At 36.8% G+C, this 20039-nt stretch overlaps 2 protein-coding genes across 4 annotated transcripts in view; one reads left to right on the top strand and one right to left on the bottom strand.

Annotated features, from left to right (window-relative positions):
- The first annotated feature begins 376 nt into the window (after window positions 1-376).
- On the top strand, window positions 377-14274 carry hapln1b (hyaluronan and proteoglycan link protein 1b). 2 transcript variants are annotated; one of them, XM_017693785.2, is made up of 5 exons: window positions 377-434; window positions 7507-7640; window positions 10010-10372; window positions 10567-10869; window positions 12062-14274. In XM_017693785.2, exons 2-5 carry the CDS (start codon window positions 7538-7540, stop codon window positions 12349-12351), a joined length of 1059 nt encoding a protein of 352 aa, XP_017549274.1. In that variant the 5' UTR covers window positions 377-434; window positions 7507-7537; the 3' UTR covers window positions 12352-14274. The 2 variants fall into 2 exon arrangements, with proteins under 2 accessions (XP_017549274.1, XP_017549273.1); XM_017693784.2 differs by lacking the exon at window positions 377-434 and adding an exon at window positions 5868-6940.
- Window positions 14275-14995: 721 nt separating this feature from the next.
- vcanb (versican b) overlaps window positions 14996-20039 on the bottom strand; it is a 35949-nt gene continuing 30905 nt past the window's right edge. For both annotated transcript variants that reach the window (XM_017693782.2, XM_017693783.2), the window contains 5 exons: window positions 18748-18906; window positions 17686-17768; window positions 16571-16715; window positions 16119-16301; window positions 14996-15969 (listed from right to left, as the gene is read on the bottom strand). In XM_017693782.2, coding sequence (XP_017549271.1) covers window positions 15857-15969; window positions 16119-16301; window positions 16571-16715; window positions 17686-17768; window positions 18748-18906 — 683 coding nt within the window. In that variant the 3' untranslated portion in view covers window positions 14996-15856. The remainder of the gene's footprint in view (window positions 15970-16118; window positions 16302-16570; window positions 16716-17685; window positions 17769-18747; window positions 18907-20039) is intronic.

Here is a 20039-nt window from a genome sequence, read left to right as displayed (position 1 = left end):
GAGTGTGGCAAAAATAAACAGAATGACAAAAAAAAAAAGTCTTGAAAAAGGAAGGTATCTTTTTAGATATAAAACACGTGCAAAACTCCAGCGAAGTCGTTCAAATTCGCCTCAACTTGTTGATTAAATACGTACATCTTTAAAATTAGCATAAAAAACCTTACCAACAAGATTGTTTCTAACCCTCACAGGCTCAGAGATTACGAAGAAATTTGCAGAGCTCTCAGTTGTCAGTCACAGAGTGCCCCTGTAGTAGGCAAGTACATCGATGGAGAGTGATTACAATGAAGAGGCAGGTCGATGAAGTGCCAGACACGTTGTGTTTTTTCCCCATACGTGTGACGTAGGCCTCAGTAAAAGAGTGCAAACAGTGAACATTTTGCCAGCAGCTCTCCGGAAAGCATACACACGCGCTCTCTTCTCGTCTTCTCAAGGTAAGGTTGGCTTCTCACAGGCAACTGTAGCGATAAAGCTCATAGCTGGATAAAATTATGTCAAACTTTTAAATGCAGTTTTACAGCATGCTTTTCAACGTTTCAACGTTTACTCTACCTGGACTCAGCTTCAGATGAAACAGCATGTTGAGATTTAGCGTATTTCCAAGCGGTCAGACATTATTCTGAAGGATGATGCTGTGTTAATGATGGTTGCCATGAAGCAGTTTGAACACATTAATCATCAGCGTAACTTATGAAAATCCTGTAAGGTTTAAAGATGAGAACTGTGTCTTAGTGCGAACTAAGAGCGAGACAGAAAATATGTGTTTGTTTGTTTCGGGGTGGCGGGGGTTGGGTGGTTTGTGGGTTAATGTTATCTCACATATCCGCTTTCTAGTAGTGCACAAAGTTGGAAAACACCTTGTAAAGAACCAGCCTTCACAGCTGTATAACCCAGTCCTCTGCATGCAATAATAAAGACTATATTGAGTTTTTATTAGACAGAACAAACCGTCTTAATAAATCAAAATGCGAACTGACTCCGTTTCATTTATTTGACTCTCATGTTAAAGCATTGACTTCCCCCACAGTGGTCAATCTTAATTCGTATAATTACTCTTACTGACATAGCCAGTTGTTTTCACATAAACAACTTCCCCTTGTTAATTCTCAGTGACTGATGAGACATCCTGGCTCCACAGCAACCAGTGAGTGTAGCCCACATTCTTCTAAATGAAAAGCTTGTTTGTGGACCTTATGCAACGTCAGAACCTTCTTATGGAATAAGTGGGCAGGCAAAATTTGTACAGAGAGCTCAGTTCAATATAGGCAAGTTTGAAGGAAATGGACAGCTGTTTAAACAAATATTGGTGGTTGAGAATGTGTAATGTTCTGCATTCAAATAAGCTGCTTTATCACATAAATGAAGTATTCTGCTGCTGTAAAGAGTTAAGCTGCTGTTCTTTTACATTGATGTAGCAGGATATTTTGCTTGAAAAACTATTTCAGTGGCAACATGTTAAGATTTTAGAGTTAACTGTTGCTGAGGAAGATTATATGTGCCACTTGGAATAGTTAGGCCTCAAGTCACATTTCTGCCTTCTCTGGCACGTGTGTATCACTTAATTTTATGCCAGTTGTTAAAGGGCATTAAAAAATGTAGGTTTCCTACAATTTTATCCCCTTCTTACACAAAAGAACAATGTTATTACTAATTGCTCACATAATCTAATTGCTGTCTTTTGGTGGCAATGCACTGGTGGTTTAATAAGTTACATAAACATTAACTTTGTTTCCCTAGTGTGTATCTCAGCTTACGCGTTTTTGCAGGGTTGGGTTTCACAATTATCTTTCATGGAGTCGAAACGACTGGTCAGGACAATATGACCTCCAGCCTGGTCATAGCAAGGATGCCAGCATACTTTAATCCTACAGTTCTTTCCTTGTAACCTTTCCTTCCCCGTCACCAGTGCTATGCTATTGTAAATGGACAGCCTAGTGCCATGCAAGTGATTTCATGTTTAGCCTCCTCTTTGCCAGCCAACTGCTTTGTTAAACTTCTCCACATGGGGATGTCCTCCAAGGCATCTCAGCTATGGGCTTACCAATTTGTGTCATTTGCAGCATCACTCATGAGATTTAAAGAAAAAGCAACAGGCCTAAATCAAATTTATTTGGCACATGCAGCATTTAGTTGTGTTGTTTTTTGCAGGAATATAACATTTGGCTGGATTATGAGAAGTCCTGGGGGTTTTAAGCATAGCATAGGGTGTGTAGCTGTTTAAAGGGTGAGGTATCTGATGGCACTAGGCCCTGTGGCATGCAGTCAAAGTGTATTCATACCAGGTCAGTTTGATTGTGATAGTATGTTAAAACATACTTGTCCTACTAAGATTGTGTACTTTGGAATGTGAAACTGCATTGGGAAATGTAGGCATTCGAGGGGACAAGGTAACATTGTAGTATTAAATCCTGAGTAACAATGTAAGCAAGCATTTGCAATTTTAATGAAAGTTACATCATGATATAGGCCTGTAGAATTTTTTTGAGCACAAATCATCATGCAACAAAAAATCTGTATTAAAGGAAAGCTCTACAGAAACAGTCTTGTTTTGTCAGATGGTTTCAGTACTGGGATCCTTTTTATGAATTTGGTTAGTCTATTTCTATATATAAACTACCTATTTGCATTAATCATGTAAGGGAACACATTGAAAGACACACTCAGTGGAAATGTGGAAGCAGGATGCTTACTCCTGCCCACCCAATGGAGTGGTGGGGGCAATATTCATACTGAGGGGTCTTTGTGTGAGCTAAGGTGGTGTGAGTGTGATGTCAAAACCCACAAAGTTGTAATTGAGATCTTCGATGGATGGACTGGAGTGAACCTACCCCATTTACCACAGGGTAGAGGGGTGTCTTTTTTTCAAACAAGGACTTTCAAACAGACTTTATTTGTGATGTTTGAAGATTTCTGTATTGAAATACACACAAAAAATCTCCTTGAAATGTCCTGAGATGTCAGAATCCTGAATTTTACATTATGGACTTCAAGAACCCAGAGTTTTATATTAGGGAAGATTATGATTTGAAGAAGTTACAATCATGACAGGTTGTAACAGAATGTTCATATGTCATGTTTAAACTAAGCTAAAATATTTCCACCTTTGGGTGAAATCCAAACTGTGCTTTGAACACATCCAGGTAGTTCTGCCTTGTCAAAGGCTCATTATGCTTTCAGCTCCATAGAATCAAGGAATGGGGGCATGTTTCCTCCAGCTACACAGAACAACATTGCTACAGCAAAAAGTATTTATGTAAAAAACTCCATGTGTTCAGAGAACTCTACTGTTCTTTGTAAAATGTCCTCCTAAAATGTATGTGAAAGGTATTTTATTGTAATTGAAAGGTAAGTTATATTCTTATCTAGCACTGTAAGACCATTAGCAGTGTTGATTTAACATGGATAGTTTCTGTCTTGGAAGCCTTCTAACTGACTACGTTATCTTACTGTATGTCACCATACTATTGGTTGCCAACTTGTCAATACATTGATTACTTTCATATTTATGCCATTTTTAATGTTTTAAGCATCTTTACAATGTAGATCCACCACAGCTACAAGAAGCTCAACAATAAATGTGATCTAGCATCTTTGAATGACTTTATATGACAGTTGGATGGCATAAAAATTCCAACAACACTATAATATGATTAAACCCTCTGCTCCAAAGTTTTAAAAGGTCTGCAGGAGGATACTGGGGATGTTGCCTTCTTTAGATTCTTAGACAGAGTTCTGGGCACAGACACAGTTAGGAAGTTAAATACAAGAACCACTTAAAATGTCTAAATGATTTCTCCATATTTTTTCTTTATATCTATAAACAACAGAGTGAAGTTTACAATTCCTAGTGAGACCATTCTTTTTGGAAAATAAGGGAGCTAAGACATGTAATCATTGAGCATATTCCCTAAATTACATGTAAACAACCTGGCTTTATATTTCCATGGCAGCTTTTTAATGAAGGTGTCCAATGCACTTAAGAAAAGAAAAAAGTATCAGTGTGTCATAATGGAAGTTCATGACATCAGTGGTATGTACTACACCTGCAGGTTATATGTATGACATATGTAATTGAGACCGTGAAGTCATTGTCTGTTGCAATGATTGTTAGAGAGCAAGGACACATGGGAATTCATGGGAAGGTTTCACATAGCCTTGTGTGACAAAGTGATTAGCAGTGGTACTTAAGACTATGAAATGTATTTTTCCATCATGCGGTCTTTGTGGCCAGTTTTCAACATGGTAGAATGTTAATGTTAAAGAAGTAGTTAGTACTGTACTTTGAATAAGACAGAGTGGACTGCTTGGCAAAGGTGTGATAAATGTAAATTAAAAAAGTAGCTTTGATAAATGTAAATGTAAATTATACTATTTAAAAAAAAAGTAAAGTAAATCTATAAAATTTCACATATTGTAGTGCATATAAACTGTTTTCGAAGTGACTAGCACCATGGTCTTCCCTCAGTCTCTTTCTAAATCTGTTCTTTCTGACTGATGGCTCATTGCAGGTCCCCTCTAAGAGAAGTTTAAAGAGGTTCCACGTCTTTCTCCCCGGTGAAGACAGATGTCATGGTCTTCAAAAGATGGACCTTGTTTGAAAGGGGAAATGATGTTTCATCATTGACTGATGAGTAGATTAGAGGTTGACTTGTTTTTTAGAAGACAAACACTATGCTCAAGTCCTATCCTTTACCAAGTATAGTTGTTCACATTTATGGGCCTATTTAGATGATAAGCCATTTTTTGACTATCACCTAATAAAATTACACTCATGAGCACTGAAGCTATGATGGTTAAACTTGAAAATAATTTACTGCAAATGTCTTAAATTGCAAAGGGGTCTATTGAAAGGCCTTTAATTGATTTAAACCTGGTGCACATGCAAGAAACAAGTTATTGATCAGTGATAGCAATCATGCAGTGACCAGCAGAATGCAAGTAATATCTTCTTTTTTGGAGTAGAATGCTAATAAAACTACTTAGCCATGAAATATATAGTCATATAAATGTGTATTTGGATAGATTAAACACTTAAAATCCAATTGTTGCTTCTTATTAAATGTCTTGACAGCATTATTTTTCCAACCTATGATTGGCTTCTTTTCACTTGTAGAAATATGTTAGGTAGCCGTCTAGTGTATGTGTTAGGATTATGTAAGTCTATGTGTTAGGATTATGTATTTCAATGTAAAGTAATGATGCTCACAAAAGGTGTAAAGTTGACTTTATTTCTAGTTTAGGGGGACTGTAATTGTACTGTTCTTGCTCTGTATTTTACAAGGCAACTTATTAGCATTACCCTTTGCCTTTTATAATTCTAGGATGTATACAGAAATGTTCATTTCAAAGCAAACGCCAGATCAAGGCAAGGTTAATGGGCACTATTAACATGCCAGACTAAACTACTTAGTTCAGTTTGGCAAGCAGACATGTTTAATAATAGCAAACGCTTGTCTATCTCCATACAAGGACTGTTCAGTTGTTTCATTTTGAATAATGCCTGCCCAAAAACCTGACCTGAGCAAAATGGGCATGTGTAAATACATTACAGCATTCCTGGACCTTACATTGTCAATAGGTCATTTGTTTTCATGACAAATAATGCTGTGTGTAAATAGTTTTACTAATTGGTCATGGAGTCAGGAACATGGCCATACAGCTGACTGTCTTTATGTTGCTGTCCCCCATAGAAGCTGGTTTTGTTGCATAAGCAGCAAAAAGTCCCAATCTTATTTTAGGCTTTCACTGAATGCTATTCTGTATATTAAAGAGGACCTCAGAGCATGGTGTACGCCCAAACAATAAATACATTTAAACACATTTAATCTTACCACATTTGTAAAACTTATGAAGTGTGCAATACCAGGGCCTTTATGTAACCAATTAGGTGGAATCAACTGAATGAGTTAGTATTTTTACTGGCTTTCCTTTGACTATGCTCCAGTGAAGGTTGGGACCAGTTTCTAGCAGCTTGTGGATTTCAACAGTTGTAATCCTTCCCTGTTGCAGAACTGATAATAAATTCCCTAAGTCCCCTGGTGATATCACAGCCATACCACACATACCTCTCAGAATCCTGATATGTGGTGTTAATGAAGCTAGAAGCACAGAACTGCTATTTCTGTTGTCCTCCTGCAGTCCATCCCACTGTAATTTATCTACTAAGGGACTGTCTCTGATAACATTCAAGCTTGGACCTGTTTCTCAATGCTTGTTCTTACTATAAACAATACAGTGTGACGGAGGAATGTGTTTTGTGACATAATCTTCTGTCAAAAGCATGTTTGCTGTTGACTGGGGTCAAAGGGGGGCTGTATTTAGTTAAGTGTTGTCACACAAAAAGGCTCGTATCTGGCAGTCGTTACATCATAGATGCCCCTGGGACTCTTGCAACTGCAACAACTGCCATAAAACAGTTTCATGGACTGCTTTAGCATTGCAAATCTAATTGAGTTTATTGTCGTCCTGTATAAAATGGTGATATATTTTGTTTTGGAAATAAGGACCTAGTTTGCATTGCAAATGACTTTTTCTTGCAGTGTCATATATTGCTGTTTTTTCTGCTGCAAACAAAGAATTCAGCAGTTGTTTACACCAAGCATATTATAGCTACTCTCTCATAGAATAGGACACTTCACTGACTTATCAGTGGTGAATCCTTGGTATGCGTAATGACTATTTGCAGGTTGGGTTGGGGTGGGGGTGGATGGGTGCAGGCTCTGCTCTGCAGAGAGAGCACTCTTCTGTTCTGCTGACTGCAGAAGGACTACCTGGCACCCTCTGCCAGTGCGTCAGCACTCTGAAATGAGTGAAGAGGGGAAAAAAAAGATCAATCGGTGTGACTGCAGAGAGAGAGAGAGCGAGAGACAGGCCATATCTTTTGCATGGCTGTGTGGACATATAGTACACTAGTGGCTTGGAGTGCACACTCCGTAAGATGGTAAGTCTGATACCCTGTTCTCTCTTTACGCTTTGATGTGGTATGAAAGGACAATGCTGTAGTGGGACGAACTATGCTTAGAAAGTGTGTCTGGTTTACCTGTATTATCATATAGGTAAAGTTTTTCGATGTAAAGAGAGTGCAGTATAGGTTACTGACTCATCCAGCATTGGGATGAAGATTTGGAAAATGCATGTGTGAGCATAGGGTATCAGTTATCTTCAGCTCACACATATAAATTCCAAGTTTTTTGCTGTGGTCATTTATTTTAGTAGCAGCTCTATTCTTGTGTATGCATGTGGATTTGCTCAAAATGAGGGATTATAGTGATGGTGACAAGGACATCATGAGCACTGCACCGCTAGAGCAAGCGCAGTCCTCCACTGGGGAATTACTGCAGATGAAAATTTAAAAAAGGCTCCGAAGCAGGTCACACAAGACCAGTGCTCTAAAGGGTTGCAAAACGGCTAGAGTGCACACTTTGGATATGCAGTGGTGGATACACTCTGTCAAAGCTGGAATCAGTGACTCTGCTATGTTCTTTCTGTTTGCTTTTTTTTTTGTAGTGAAGTGATACCATTGGTGCTATTTAGAAAGATGATCACGCTGCTTCTCCTCAGCTTTTTCTCTCTGAGCCAAGCAGACAACTTTGACCAGGCATATAGTGACCTGGAGAACTACAGGACTATCTACATCTCAGGTAAGTCAGAAGTTGGAGGAAAGTGTGTTTTGTCTGCATGTAAGCAGGAGGAAGACTTAAAGGAGTGTCTGAGGACTGCAGTGAATGTACTCACCCTCTACCATCTCTGAGCCATTTATATAATTTAAGTCTCATGTCATGGAACTCAATTATTTGGACTTTGCTGTAGCCTTTGGCAATGCTCAGAGGATTAATTTTAGAAGCTGCCATTTTTTTAGCTCAACTACACAGCTTAATAGTTTATAAGCTCTGGGGTTGCTGTATTTATATCAAGTTATCTGTCTGATCTGTTAGTTGCCTCACATAGTTTATTTGGATAAAAACTGTTGCAGCATTTGAACTTATCTAAAGTTGACCTTATGTTCTTATGGTAGTATGTGTCTATTGGTTGTGTTTATGGTAATACTTTAGGTAGATAAATGTATGGTTTATCTTTCTTGATTATAATGTGCTTTTGCAGCAAATGCAGAGGAAAAATAAAAAAAGCAGTAGTGCAGTGCTCATTTCTGTTCATGCACATGAATGTGTAATCATGGGAGTGATTGGTCAAGTATCTTGCAGAACCTTGTCTGACCTACTTGAGGAAAGCATCTTTAAGATAACATAAGATTAGATGCGTTCATTGTCATTGCACAGTGTACAACGAAATTGAGCAGCAATCCAACGGTACTTCCTACATACAAAACAATTTAAACATAAGGTTAAATATCTAAACATAAGGCTAAAATAACATTCTAGCATTCTTAACAACCTCTGTGAGAAGTGGAAGAATGTTCTTAGCAGGCTGCACATTACATTTTGTAAATGAAATAGAAAGCATGCCACAGGAAGTTTTCATGGAATCATGAGTTCTTTTTACTAGTTCTTTTGCCATGATGCTTATATTATCACATAAGCCATATATCATATTATCATATTAGCTGTAAACTATTGACTGGCAGTTGTAAATGGCATAACTAGTTGATTTTTCACACAGGAGTTTAATAGTGCAAGACAAAAGCAAGAAAGCTAGCTAATTGTGACATAAGCATAGTTGTAATTGAAATGGGAAGATGGATACATTACGCATGATATGCAACTTGTAAAGTCTAATAGGAGGGCATAGAATGTTATAGACTTTATCAGGCCTGCATAGGATTGGGTTTAACTACGTTCATGGTTTTACTCTTTGGTTTGTCTTCTTGTACTCTAACTATCCTTAACTGCCACCCTACATACCTTCTATCACCTTCTATCACCCTTCTTTCACACTATCAGCCTTAGTCAGGTCAACAAGTAACCCAAGATAGCTAGCTTATTAGTTACATGTCATGCTGCAAATGTTAATATGATTTGGTAGCCGTGAAAATATTAAAATTATTTAATCAAATGTGTTTTTTCTCAAACTTCGCAGTGGCAAATTTATAGGAATTAGACTGAGCAAGCTTGTGTGAATTCTTGGTTGGGTTTAATTAGGGCTAGAGGTGAGTTTAGTGGCCTTAGCTTTTAGTGATATTTTGGTGGCTTCATTATTTACTTTCCAGAAGGATTAGACACATTTACATTTCCACTGGTGGGATGTTTGGACATCTAGAATTGTCTTCTCCAAGCAGGGGTGGTTCTGCTTTTGCAAAATCTAACATGATTCATATATTTGCATAACCACAACAGCCTTAGAAGCCTATTGTGAATTCAGTCATGACAGTGCACTGTTGGAAACGCCTTGAAATATTGGATTTTGAATAATACACCAACAAAGAGGCAGCAGATACATCTTAGACCATATACCAGACATCACCCTCAACTACAGAGAATAAAAGTGTTGATGGAGATGCAGCCAGGAGGTTGTTTGTTTACCTGAATCATGTTCTTTATCTCAAAGTTTATACCAAATTACAGTCATTGCTTTTTAGAAGGCAATGCTATTTAACAGGCATGGCAATTGTTTTTAGGCATTAGATTTATCCATTCATTTTACATTTACAGCTTAAATATACAACTTAAAAAATTTTCTTTAGATATCCTGTTGGTATAAATTAATGATATATTTTAAATATGTTTCTTTAGTGCAAAAATAAAGTCAAAGGTATGTTGCATAGGGCATGTGAAAGAAATTATGTTTGTTAAAAGATTTTTGGCAAAGAAATAAATGTTTTGCATTTTGTTGTTTACACTGAGTTTTGGAAGAGCGTGACTGTATTTAGTAAGTTACTATCTGTAATAGAACAGGGCCATGTAATTAACTCTTTTTCCACAGAGCTACAATGGATTATCTTGGCACTGTCCTCATGATCCAAATATATAAAACATGAAAAGTTAGTCCTTCTCTTCTTCAAACACTTAAAACTTTTTGTTCTCAGAAATTCAGTGCTTTTACCTTAACTTTTCAGAAAATGGGCCTCGACTGTCAGTTGTGACAGAGCAAGCCAGAGTGGTGTCTCGACGCGGGGGCAATGTAACACTGCCATGCTCGTTCCAGAGGGACCCCTCATCTGCACCAAATCCCAAACTGAGGATCAAATGGACTAAGTTGACTTCAGACTTTCTGAAAGAGATTGATGTCTTTGTAGCTATGGGTTTCCATAAGAAGAGCTATGGTAGCTTTCATGGCCGTGTGCATCTTCAAGGTGCCAATGAGAATGATGCCTCTCTAGTCATTACTGAGATAACACTAGAGGATTATGGAAAATACAAGTGTGAGGTCATTGATGGCCTGGAGGATGACACAGGAGTGGTTTCACTCGATCTCCAAGGTAAGCTTGTCACAAATAAACATCAGCACGAACGCTGTATTTTGCACTCTATAAATGTAATCTCTTGAAAAGGGGTTATATAATGTAAGCAGGGAGTAGGATAAATGTTATTTAGTTATTTTATAGCTTCATTACTTTCGTTGGATCAGACGCCTAGTGGAAGTTAAGACACTGAACATTAATTCTCCCCACAGGTGTTGTGTTTCCATATTTCCCTCGTCTTGGTCGCTACAACTTGAACTTCCATGATGCTGACAAGGCCTGTCAAGACCAGGATGCCATTGTGGCCTCATTCGATCAGCTGTATGATGCCTGGAGGGGAGGGCTAGACTGGTGCAATGCTGGTTGGCTTAGTGATGGATCAGTGCAGTATCCAATCACCAAACCTCGAGAACAATGTGGAGGGAAGAGCACGGTGCCTGGTGTAAGAAATTATGGGATGCGAGACAAGGAAAACAACAGATATGATGTATTCTGTTTTACTTCTAACTACAAAGGTATGTCATCAATTGATTTGTGATAATACAAAAATAAATTGCTTTAGGTATTAAAGCGTGTGTTACATGTTACATTGTAGAATTGGTGGTCTGTTTAGGGCAAAACCTAGGCAATTCCCTGTCCAAATGGAGTAATTGATCATTGTCATAAAGGAGGAACCAGCTACTACCATGAATAAACTGTGAATCATATTAGAGAGCCCCAATACCTTCTGAGAACATTAACATTAAGGTCAAAAAGTTTATGGCTTGGTTTAGCAAGTTACTAGTGCTGACATTACAGCAGTGTAGCTTGTAGAACCCAAACCAACTCTATGTTGTGCCACCTATTGTGCCTCACCCAAACAGATCTTGTAGTGAAGACAGCATAAGATATCATCATTATACATGCCAACAAACAGGTCAGTTGTACAAGCAAATGAGCAACAATTAAATGCTCAGATATTAACTTTTTTTTTCTCTCCAATTAATAGTGTATATTCATTCCAGTAGAAAATGACCAACTACATATCAGTACTTCATCAGCACAAATTTTTCTATGGGCAATAAATGTGCTGGACTGCATGATTAGTTGATATTATCAGCTCCATAATACCTGCCAACCTTGGTAAAAAGAAGTTTACATTAAAAGTTTTGAGAAATCTAACTTTTAATGAAAATAAACACGTTCAAAGGAAACAAAAACAATTATCAAAAATATATTTTTAAACCACATATGTTGTACAATTATTGGCAGTCCTTGAAATTCCTGTGAACAAAATGTAAGTGAAATATGTTCCTAAATGTACTTTTTTCACAAACACTTTGTTCAAGTTCATGAGTTCTGGTTTCACTGGAGTATAAACATGAGGTTTAAGTCATTTATCAACATGGTGAAGAGACTACCTAAATGAGGCTAAAGTATGTTTAGCTTTGTAAATGAGGCAACGGCTAAAAGGTTTAAAACAACCTGTGCTGTAGTGAACCTACCTTGAAGAGCATCAAAGTTATATTTTTGACTTCTGTTAAACGTTAGATTTTTCTTATATTTCCGGTATGAGATTGAACAAATCAAGCACAAAGACATTTTATTATCCTTTCCCCCCATCTTTAGCAAGGAACTGACTGTATATTAGTCAGGCCCTAATTAACACTATTACATAATTAATATTAATTTCAACAATATAATGTTTCATTATTTTGGGCTCTGTAGGACGGTTCTACTATCTGACGCCCTCTTCCAAGATGACGTATGAGGAGGCGGTGCTGGCATGTCAGAAAGATGGGGCTCAGATTGCCAAAGTGGGGCAAATGTACACAGCATGGAAACTCCTGGGCTACGACCGTTGTGATGCAGGCTGGCTGGCTGATGGCAGTGTGCGCTACCCTATCTCCCGCCCACGCCGCCGCTGCAGTCCCACAGAGGCTGCTGTGCGCTTCTCAGGCTTTCCGGACAAGAAGCACAAACTTTATGGTGTCTACTGCTTCAAAAGGCAAAACTGAGAAGCACTCATGTGAAGCATAGTTTTCCGCAGAGGGGAAGAGCAGAGGAGAAGACAGTATGAGGGCGTGTTAAAACTGTGACGGTGTTTTCCAAATACTGTATTTGGCAATAATTGGGAGTAGTAAGAATTTGGTGGTACTTTGTTTTTTTTTTGTTTGTTTTTTTTTTTTTTTTTTTTTGCGATGAAGATTTTGAGTGTTAAGGGACTGTTGGAAAAAATGTTGCCCTTGGTTCTCACAAACAGGTTTACTCTATAAGATAAGAATACCATAATTGTAGTTTTCAAAATAAGCCACAACAATACATTATTGAAGTGTGAATGGTTGTTTACTGATATATACTGATTTGCTGTTTATCATGAGAGACAGCATGTAATATCACAAGAGTAAGAGAGACTGGATAACTCAGTAAAGATGTCATAACATATCAGTAATATTGTACGCTTCATTAGACATTGGACTTAAAGAATGTACTTGGACTGAATTGTCAACAAAGCTTGAAATTATAGATACAGTACTAGGTATTCTCTTCAGTAGCATCATAAACCCATGAGTTCAAAGATAAGTTCAGCCAACCATTTGGTCAAAGCAAAATTACTCAGTCCCAGTCTCTCTCTCTCTCTCTCTCTCTCTCTCTCTCTCTCTCTCTCTTCACACATTTTTTTAATCATCTTTTCAGGGTGCTATAGTATAAAGTGTTGTTTTCAGGCCATATGTTTTTAAAATTTGTTTTAAAAATATATATTTTTTTTCCTGTGGACCAAACATCCAGTATTACATATGTCATACTGAAATGACAAACACTCATTGTTCTATGATTTTTACAATACAGTAAGCATTTATAATTGTATCTCTGCTAAGTATCTGTTTCTTTGAATGTCCTTTTTATATAGCCCCTACATTTGTTTCTCTTTATTGAATATTTTAGGACAGTGCTGAACTCCTGAGAGTAGGAAACAAAAAAACTAAAACATGCACTGATCTTGTCACTATTAGTTGGATCAGTGTGACTAAGAAGAGAAATGTGTGGTTCATTAAAAGCACCATTTTGATTCAGACACAAATTTTACTTTTTATAGTAATTTTTTTATGTACTCTATTTGTATTTTACATACCTTTCAGGATCTGCTCATAAAGCCAAAGACATATGCTTACTCCATTAGTTTTCAAGGGCATCACTGGACTGTACTAGATAGTCATCAATTGAAACATTGCACACATCCAAGTGTGCCATAAAAGCATTCTTTTACAGGAATGGATTTGGATCCATAGTTTTAGTAAATGCATGTGAATATCTGAGTTGGTTACTGACAGAACTGTTGTAGGGGCCACTATAAATTGAAGAAAAAGAAAATAAAAAAACAAAGTGATTTCCCCAGTAATTCAAGCAAACCTTGCAGCTAAAGGTTACCCAATGAACACCTTAAATGCAATGGCATTACACAATGCATAGTCAGCATGCTGTGATTAAATATTTACTGAGTTTGCAGTGATGCATTAAACCTGGGGAGCCATTATAATATTGATCATGGCCTCTGGAAACAAAACACACCAACTGCCAAGCTAAGTTCCATATTGCCTATGTTTACGCAAGACTGGGCAGCCATTTTGCATAAGGAGGCATGCGCTATATTAGTTAGGTTCTAACTTTAAAAGAAATGCTCTTGAGAATACTAGACTTAATTCAAAACATAGTCTTTACTTCTGTATCAACATGCTTTACTTTTCTCACTGGCAACTGTAGCCTGCAGGTGCCTTGTTTACAGATTTAAACATTTTGATTGGTTCTGTTTTTGTAGCAAATGTAAGAATCAAAACACTTTCTTTTGTGTACATAAAACATTAAAAATGAGATTTGATTGTATCTATGTAAAGAGCTCCATGGCTCAGAGTCAAAATAAAAATAAAAACATAAAAAAATGAGTTGTTTCAATTACTTGAATGAAGAATAAAGGAACACATTCAGTAATAATTAGTGACCATTGCTTAACAAAACTTTACAGTAATGGTAGCTGTGTTATAAGAAAACATATGAGTATATCAACTGGCTCTGAAAAATATTTGTCTATTATTGAATGGATTATGTTGGGCTGGTTTCCTGCACAGTCTGGCAAATGTCCTGCTTCAACACTTGATGCAGCTCAGTAGGTAATTACCAGGTTTAGTTTAGAGAAATCAGCAAACTGTGCTGATGGAAATGAGGACACACACATGGGTACCTGCTGCTAGCAGTTTTATCTATACTTTATATGTCTGTGGCTTCTTTGGTTGAGAATCACATCTATCTCTACATGTGCATTTGCTATCTGATGCCAATGTGATTGTTCTAACATTGCCATAGTGCATGCGCAACAGACTAATTTTCAACCTAATTTTCACCTTCTGTGATATGATTATCACAACTGCTACCTCAAATCTGGAGTTTATATTATTCATACTGATTACATTTTAGTCATCATGATAATATGAAAAGCCGTATTTTCTACTTTACTAGTGGCTTGACAGTTTGGCATACTATTGGAGGTCATTACAGTGTAACAATGTTACAAACAATGCATCATAAATTCTCCTTGGCCTAGATATTTTTCAAAAACAGAAAAAAAAAAATAAAAGAGGCAAGCCAACTTGAAAATGAGGAATTAAATGTATCTTTGTAATGTATTTTTATTATTTAAAATCTCTCAGTTCAGTCATCGTTATATGTATCTTCTGAAATAAATTAAACTTTTATGGCTTATAACATTCGCAATACTGTCTAACACAAAAATGGCTGATTCATTTCATCACCTATTCATCCTTCTACAGTAACATTCATAAAGAAAATTTTGGTTAAATGTACAATCCCATATATTTGTTTGCATCACCACAGAAACACATTTTGATCTTATGCTAATTCTAAAAAAAAAAAACTTATGTTAATGGAAAACAAAGAACTGTTGTGAGTAAAAAGAGATGCCAGGCTGCAAACTGGTTCTTGCAGTTCCTGCTGTGTTGTGAAGATGAGGATGAGGATGATGAAGTCATGAGTTGCAGTCCTTTGAGCATTGTCTTCTTCTAGTCTTGTGACTTCCCTTTTGAACAAATACTGCCTTTTGTTTTGTTACTCTTGGTCTATTGGTATGCATACTGTAGTTCCATGCCTTTTACTGCATAGAAGGAACAAAAAATCTGAACCTCTACACTAAGAAGCTACGGTTCAGATCGTCACAATTAATTTGCTCTTATCCACTTTTTTGAAGGTACTCTCCACCTTTTCACTATAAACTTTAAGACTTAATACAGAATTGCAGTGTTGCATAGTCAAAGATAACATGTGTACTTTATCAGTGATGTAATTTCTGCATTGCTGTAAAACAATTCCTTGTTTATTTGTTTTTTTATATAGATCATGAGGATTAAATAAAACATTCAGAGGCACATGATTCAAGTTTGTCAGTTTGTCCCTTTACACTGTAGAATTGCTCTATGTTAAAGTGTGTCCTCTGCCTGGGATTTTGAGTGGAGATCAGTGTCTGGTCTGTTCCCCTTTTTCGCCCCAGTTCTGCTGCACCCACCCATTGTAGCGTTCCTTGTTATTGGCTTGGTAGTATTGTGAGTAAGTCTTCTGGTATGTAGATGCTGCATGAAAAACAAAGAGGAGGAAGACACAAATGGACATCTTTTCACATACTGTATCTCTACAATTAATTATGCATACTTCTATGAACATACTATTATTTCTTGAGTTTACAAATCAGTGTACAAACACTAGTGGCAAGGAGGCTTACACTGTATGCATATGATTTTGGGTTTGTCCCAGTGGCCGTCCGTTCTGCACCTAATGGTGGGTACGTGTCTCTGGATAAAGCCATCTTTACAGTGATACCTCACTAGCGAATTGATCTCATAGCGTGGCTTAATGCTACCAAAAATATGTGCATCCTTCACAATGGGTGGTTGACTGCAGGCCACTGAGAGACAAAGAGAAAGAGACAGATTGAAGAAGAAGTAGACAGAAAAGGAGAAGGAAAAGGATAAGTCTTATTAGATCTGTACACCTTTAGCCAGCAAATGCTTTGTACAAAATGAGCAACAAAATCAGTAAAAATCAGTAAAAGCCAATTACTGACCACAATACTTCAACTGTAGGTTGTACTGTTAATGATACATTTGTGCTTAAGCTAATTTGTACAAAAACAAATAACCTACAAGGTAATGGATAAAATAGGCATAGTCTTACCTGTGCCTTTTTTGCAGATGAAAGTCAGGTGGTAGTTGCATGGCACATCATTCCACTGACCTGCCTCATGCCAGATCATCACCACGCAGTCTTCACCTGTGGAGAAGAAGCTGTCTGGCTGGCCCTGTCTCCAGTTCTCATATTGCTATTGGGAAAGAGATGAAGAACTTTCACAACTTAAAATTTAGTAGGAAGGGTGGCATTAATATAAAAAGATGCAAAACATGTCACAGTTCATTTCTTATACACAACTGAAGAAAAAATCCAAATCATGCCATTTTAATGAGTAACTGTGAACAAGTGCAATTTCAATAATAATAAAAAAAAACTTTTTGTTGCGGAAGGAAAAACATTACCATATCATTATTATAAACAAGATCATTAAAGGTCTAAATCAACCTTTTGCAACTTTCATATCAGCAGAAAAGCTAGCATATTCAGGGTAAACCTAAGAAGCTGTTACATGACTGTATTATTTTGTGACATTTAAAAACACTTTAAAACACAAATCGATTTGTGCACTGTAATATTTTGCCACATGGGGGCGCTGTAATCCACGCTCTGTTGTATGTAATTGCAAAACCTGCACGTGTGTACATCTGGCAGAGTTACATGGGATTTTCCCCATTAAGAAGAGCAAAAGAATGACATTTTTAAATAAAAGATAGCAATGCTGTGCTTCATTTGCCTCAGCTCAACACAAAGGCAAGCTTCATTTCAGGTGGAATCAACATGTTACTTAAATATGTAAATTTGTAAGACAAAACAAATTTCTGCAACACAAACACAGCTTTTTTTCTTCTCTACCTCTGCTTACAATAGCAAGAGATAATTCTGTATGAAAACCACCTAGGAATATAATTTTCAAGGCTCTGGCCTCTGCATGTAGTGATTGCTGCTTTAGACAATCAGTGAAAATAGATATCTAGATTATTGATAACAAGCTTGCAGAGATCTATGCAGCAATAAAGGTTTTATGTATAGCCAAGCACAAAATGCAGTAATCCAAAAGAAGATATGTCAATTATTCATGAGGGGCCATCTTGAATGCATGTTTGAAATAAATAAATCAAACAAATAATGGAAATTATGAATTTCTGAAAAGCTTGCCTTACCATGGCACTGCCATCTGTCCAGTGAAAATCATTCTCAAACATCTTGTCATTTAATCCGATCCACTGATAGTCATGACCCAAACCTAGAACACCATTAAATATGCATCCATTAATCTGCTACATTAGGTCATCAACAAGCAAATCCATTTCTTCCTCAAATTGCAAGCCAACACACATAATTCACATGTATGGTTAATGTACACATGCATGAGTGTACACAATACATCAAAGCATATCTAAAACCTAGATGTATCAAATATCAGATATAATCAAATATAAGACAATAGATGCAAAATGTGTCATATCTGCAATTCACAAGCATTTTCAGATTACATTACAGTATTACATAGAAAAATTACATTACATTATTTGTAGAAAAAATTACATTACAGTAATTTGTAGAAAAATTACATTACAGTAATTTGTAGAAATGACACACTAGGGTCTTTCCATATAACATACTGTAACAACCTTGTTAAGTAAAAAACAATTTTCTTCTTGTTACTTCTTTTCTTTTCTTGAGTGCATTGCTATCCCTTGGCTGCTGTAACACTGAGAATTTCCCTGTGGTGGGACTAATAAAGGATTATCTTATGTTCCTATACTCAAAATATCCTTTCCCTGTTCTTTATCTTGCTTCAACCTTTTTTGACTACAGTGATTAAATTCTTATTACAATTCAGAGCAAGAGCATAAATTGTTTTCTGAAACCCCTACTGTGCTTAAAGTAGCAAAATCTGCAATGCCATCCTTCATCAAGCACCTTGCCACAGCAGGGAAGCAGGAAATTGGTTAATCCAAACCACACATTGTGAAACACACACAATCTTTTTTTTCTTGGAAAAGTTATGGCTCAAGGTAAACACTGAGGCCAAGAATTGCTAACATAACCAATACCTGGATTCCCTCTCTCTCCCTCAGCATCTACCTTTCCAATCTTCAATCATCCAAAATGAATTTTATTTATAAGGTTTTAAGGTTAGATGTAAAGAAAACTTCCCTGAAAAGCCTAATGAGGTCCACTAGATCCTTTGACAAACATGATTTGAACAGGAGACTTACGATTGACAAAGAGCTGCTCCTCATGGGAGAGCACGCTGGCCAGGTGAGCTCCGTGTAGGCGACACTCTCTCTCAGCTGCATCCCAGGTGCGCCTGTGAGTGAAGTACTTGTAACAATGGCTCTGAAACTTATGCCAGCCAAAGTCACAAGTCTCTGTATCTGTGGATCAATAAGTCAGCAAACAAAAGAGAGATCAGAGGTGCATGCACAATGCTCGGACTGAGGGTGTGTCCCAGATTATATACTGTACAATCTAACTATCTATATGTAATTAGGATTTGATATGCCTAAGTCTAGCCCTAACCTCAGCAACCAAAAAGAAATGATCTTACCCTTAAAAAAACAGAAACAAGCAGCTTTGGTAGCAAAATCAGGATCATTTTATTGGTCATGACATTGTGCTTTAAATCGTTTATTTTATGGTTTTCCAACATATTTGGCACAATTTTTGTTCTATAAATGAATATATGAATGCTCATATAGGCAAATAAAAAAGAAAAAGATATAAAGCATAAGATACCTAAAAATAGTCCTTTTCAGAGTCACGCTATTAACAATTACACTTTAAGTGACTTTCTTGAAGTTCTTGGCAGGAACCCTGTAGGAAATCTGTTTAGAAAATCTTCTGAACATTCACAGAGATGCACATAAATGCAGGAGAATTTAACTAAATCTGTGCATATTTATTTAACAAGGAGAAGAACAGTCTGTGGGATATAAAAAAAAAAATCAACCAAGATTCATGATGTTTGAATCTGTTATATATTTTCTTCTAAGTTCTTCAAGAACAAGTGAGGCTTTTAGACAATGCATAATCGGTTGCTTGTGCAAAAACTCTTGAGTCACAGAGTCAAGTCTATTTTTACCACTACACTAATTAATGATCAACCACGATTACAGTGCATAAGCAAATAGTGCCATCCACTTTGACTGGCAAGAAAAGGCCACAGAAACAGTTTGAGTAAATTAGCTCAAATACAGTCTGCAATAGCACTTCATTAGAGTCATTATAGCCCTTTTTGTGCATTTTGTACACAATTCTCATACTCTTATAACTTACAGACCACCCTTACAGTATTTAAGTCCAAGGGCTCTCAGCCCAGAAGGCTTTAGCTGTGAAAACTTGTTTTAATTGTAGCAATAAACTGATACATACAGTGCACAAGGGCTTTTGAAAGAGACTTAATATGTTATAATCTATATGGTCTAAATAACATCTATATGGTCCAGTACATACAGTACTGCACAAAAGTCAGAGACCACCTATCAATCAGTTACTAAATTTCCAGTAA

This window comes from Pygocentrus nattereri, chromosome 18 (genome assembly GCF_015220715.1).
Source record: "Pygocentrus nattereri isolate fPygNat1 chromosome 18, fPygNat1.pri, whole genome shotgun sequence".
NCBI classification, from domain to species: Eukaryota; Metazoa; Chordata; class Actinopteri; order Characiformes; family Serrasalmidae; genus Pygocentrus; species Pygocentrus nattereri.
Note: the sequence above shows the minus strand (reverse complement) of the source record. Positions and strands in the feature narration are given on the sequence as shown.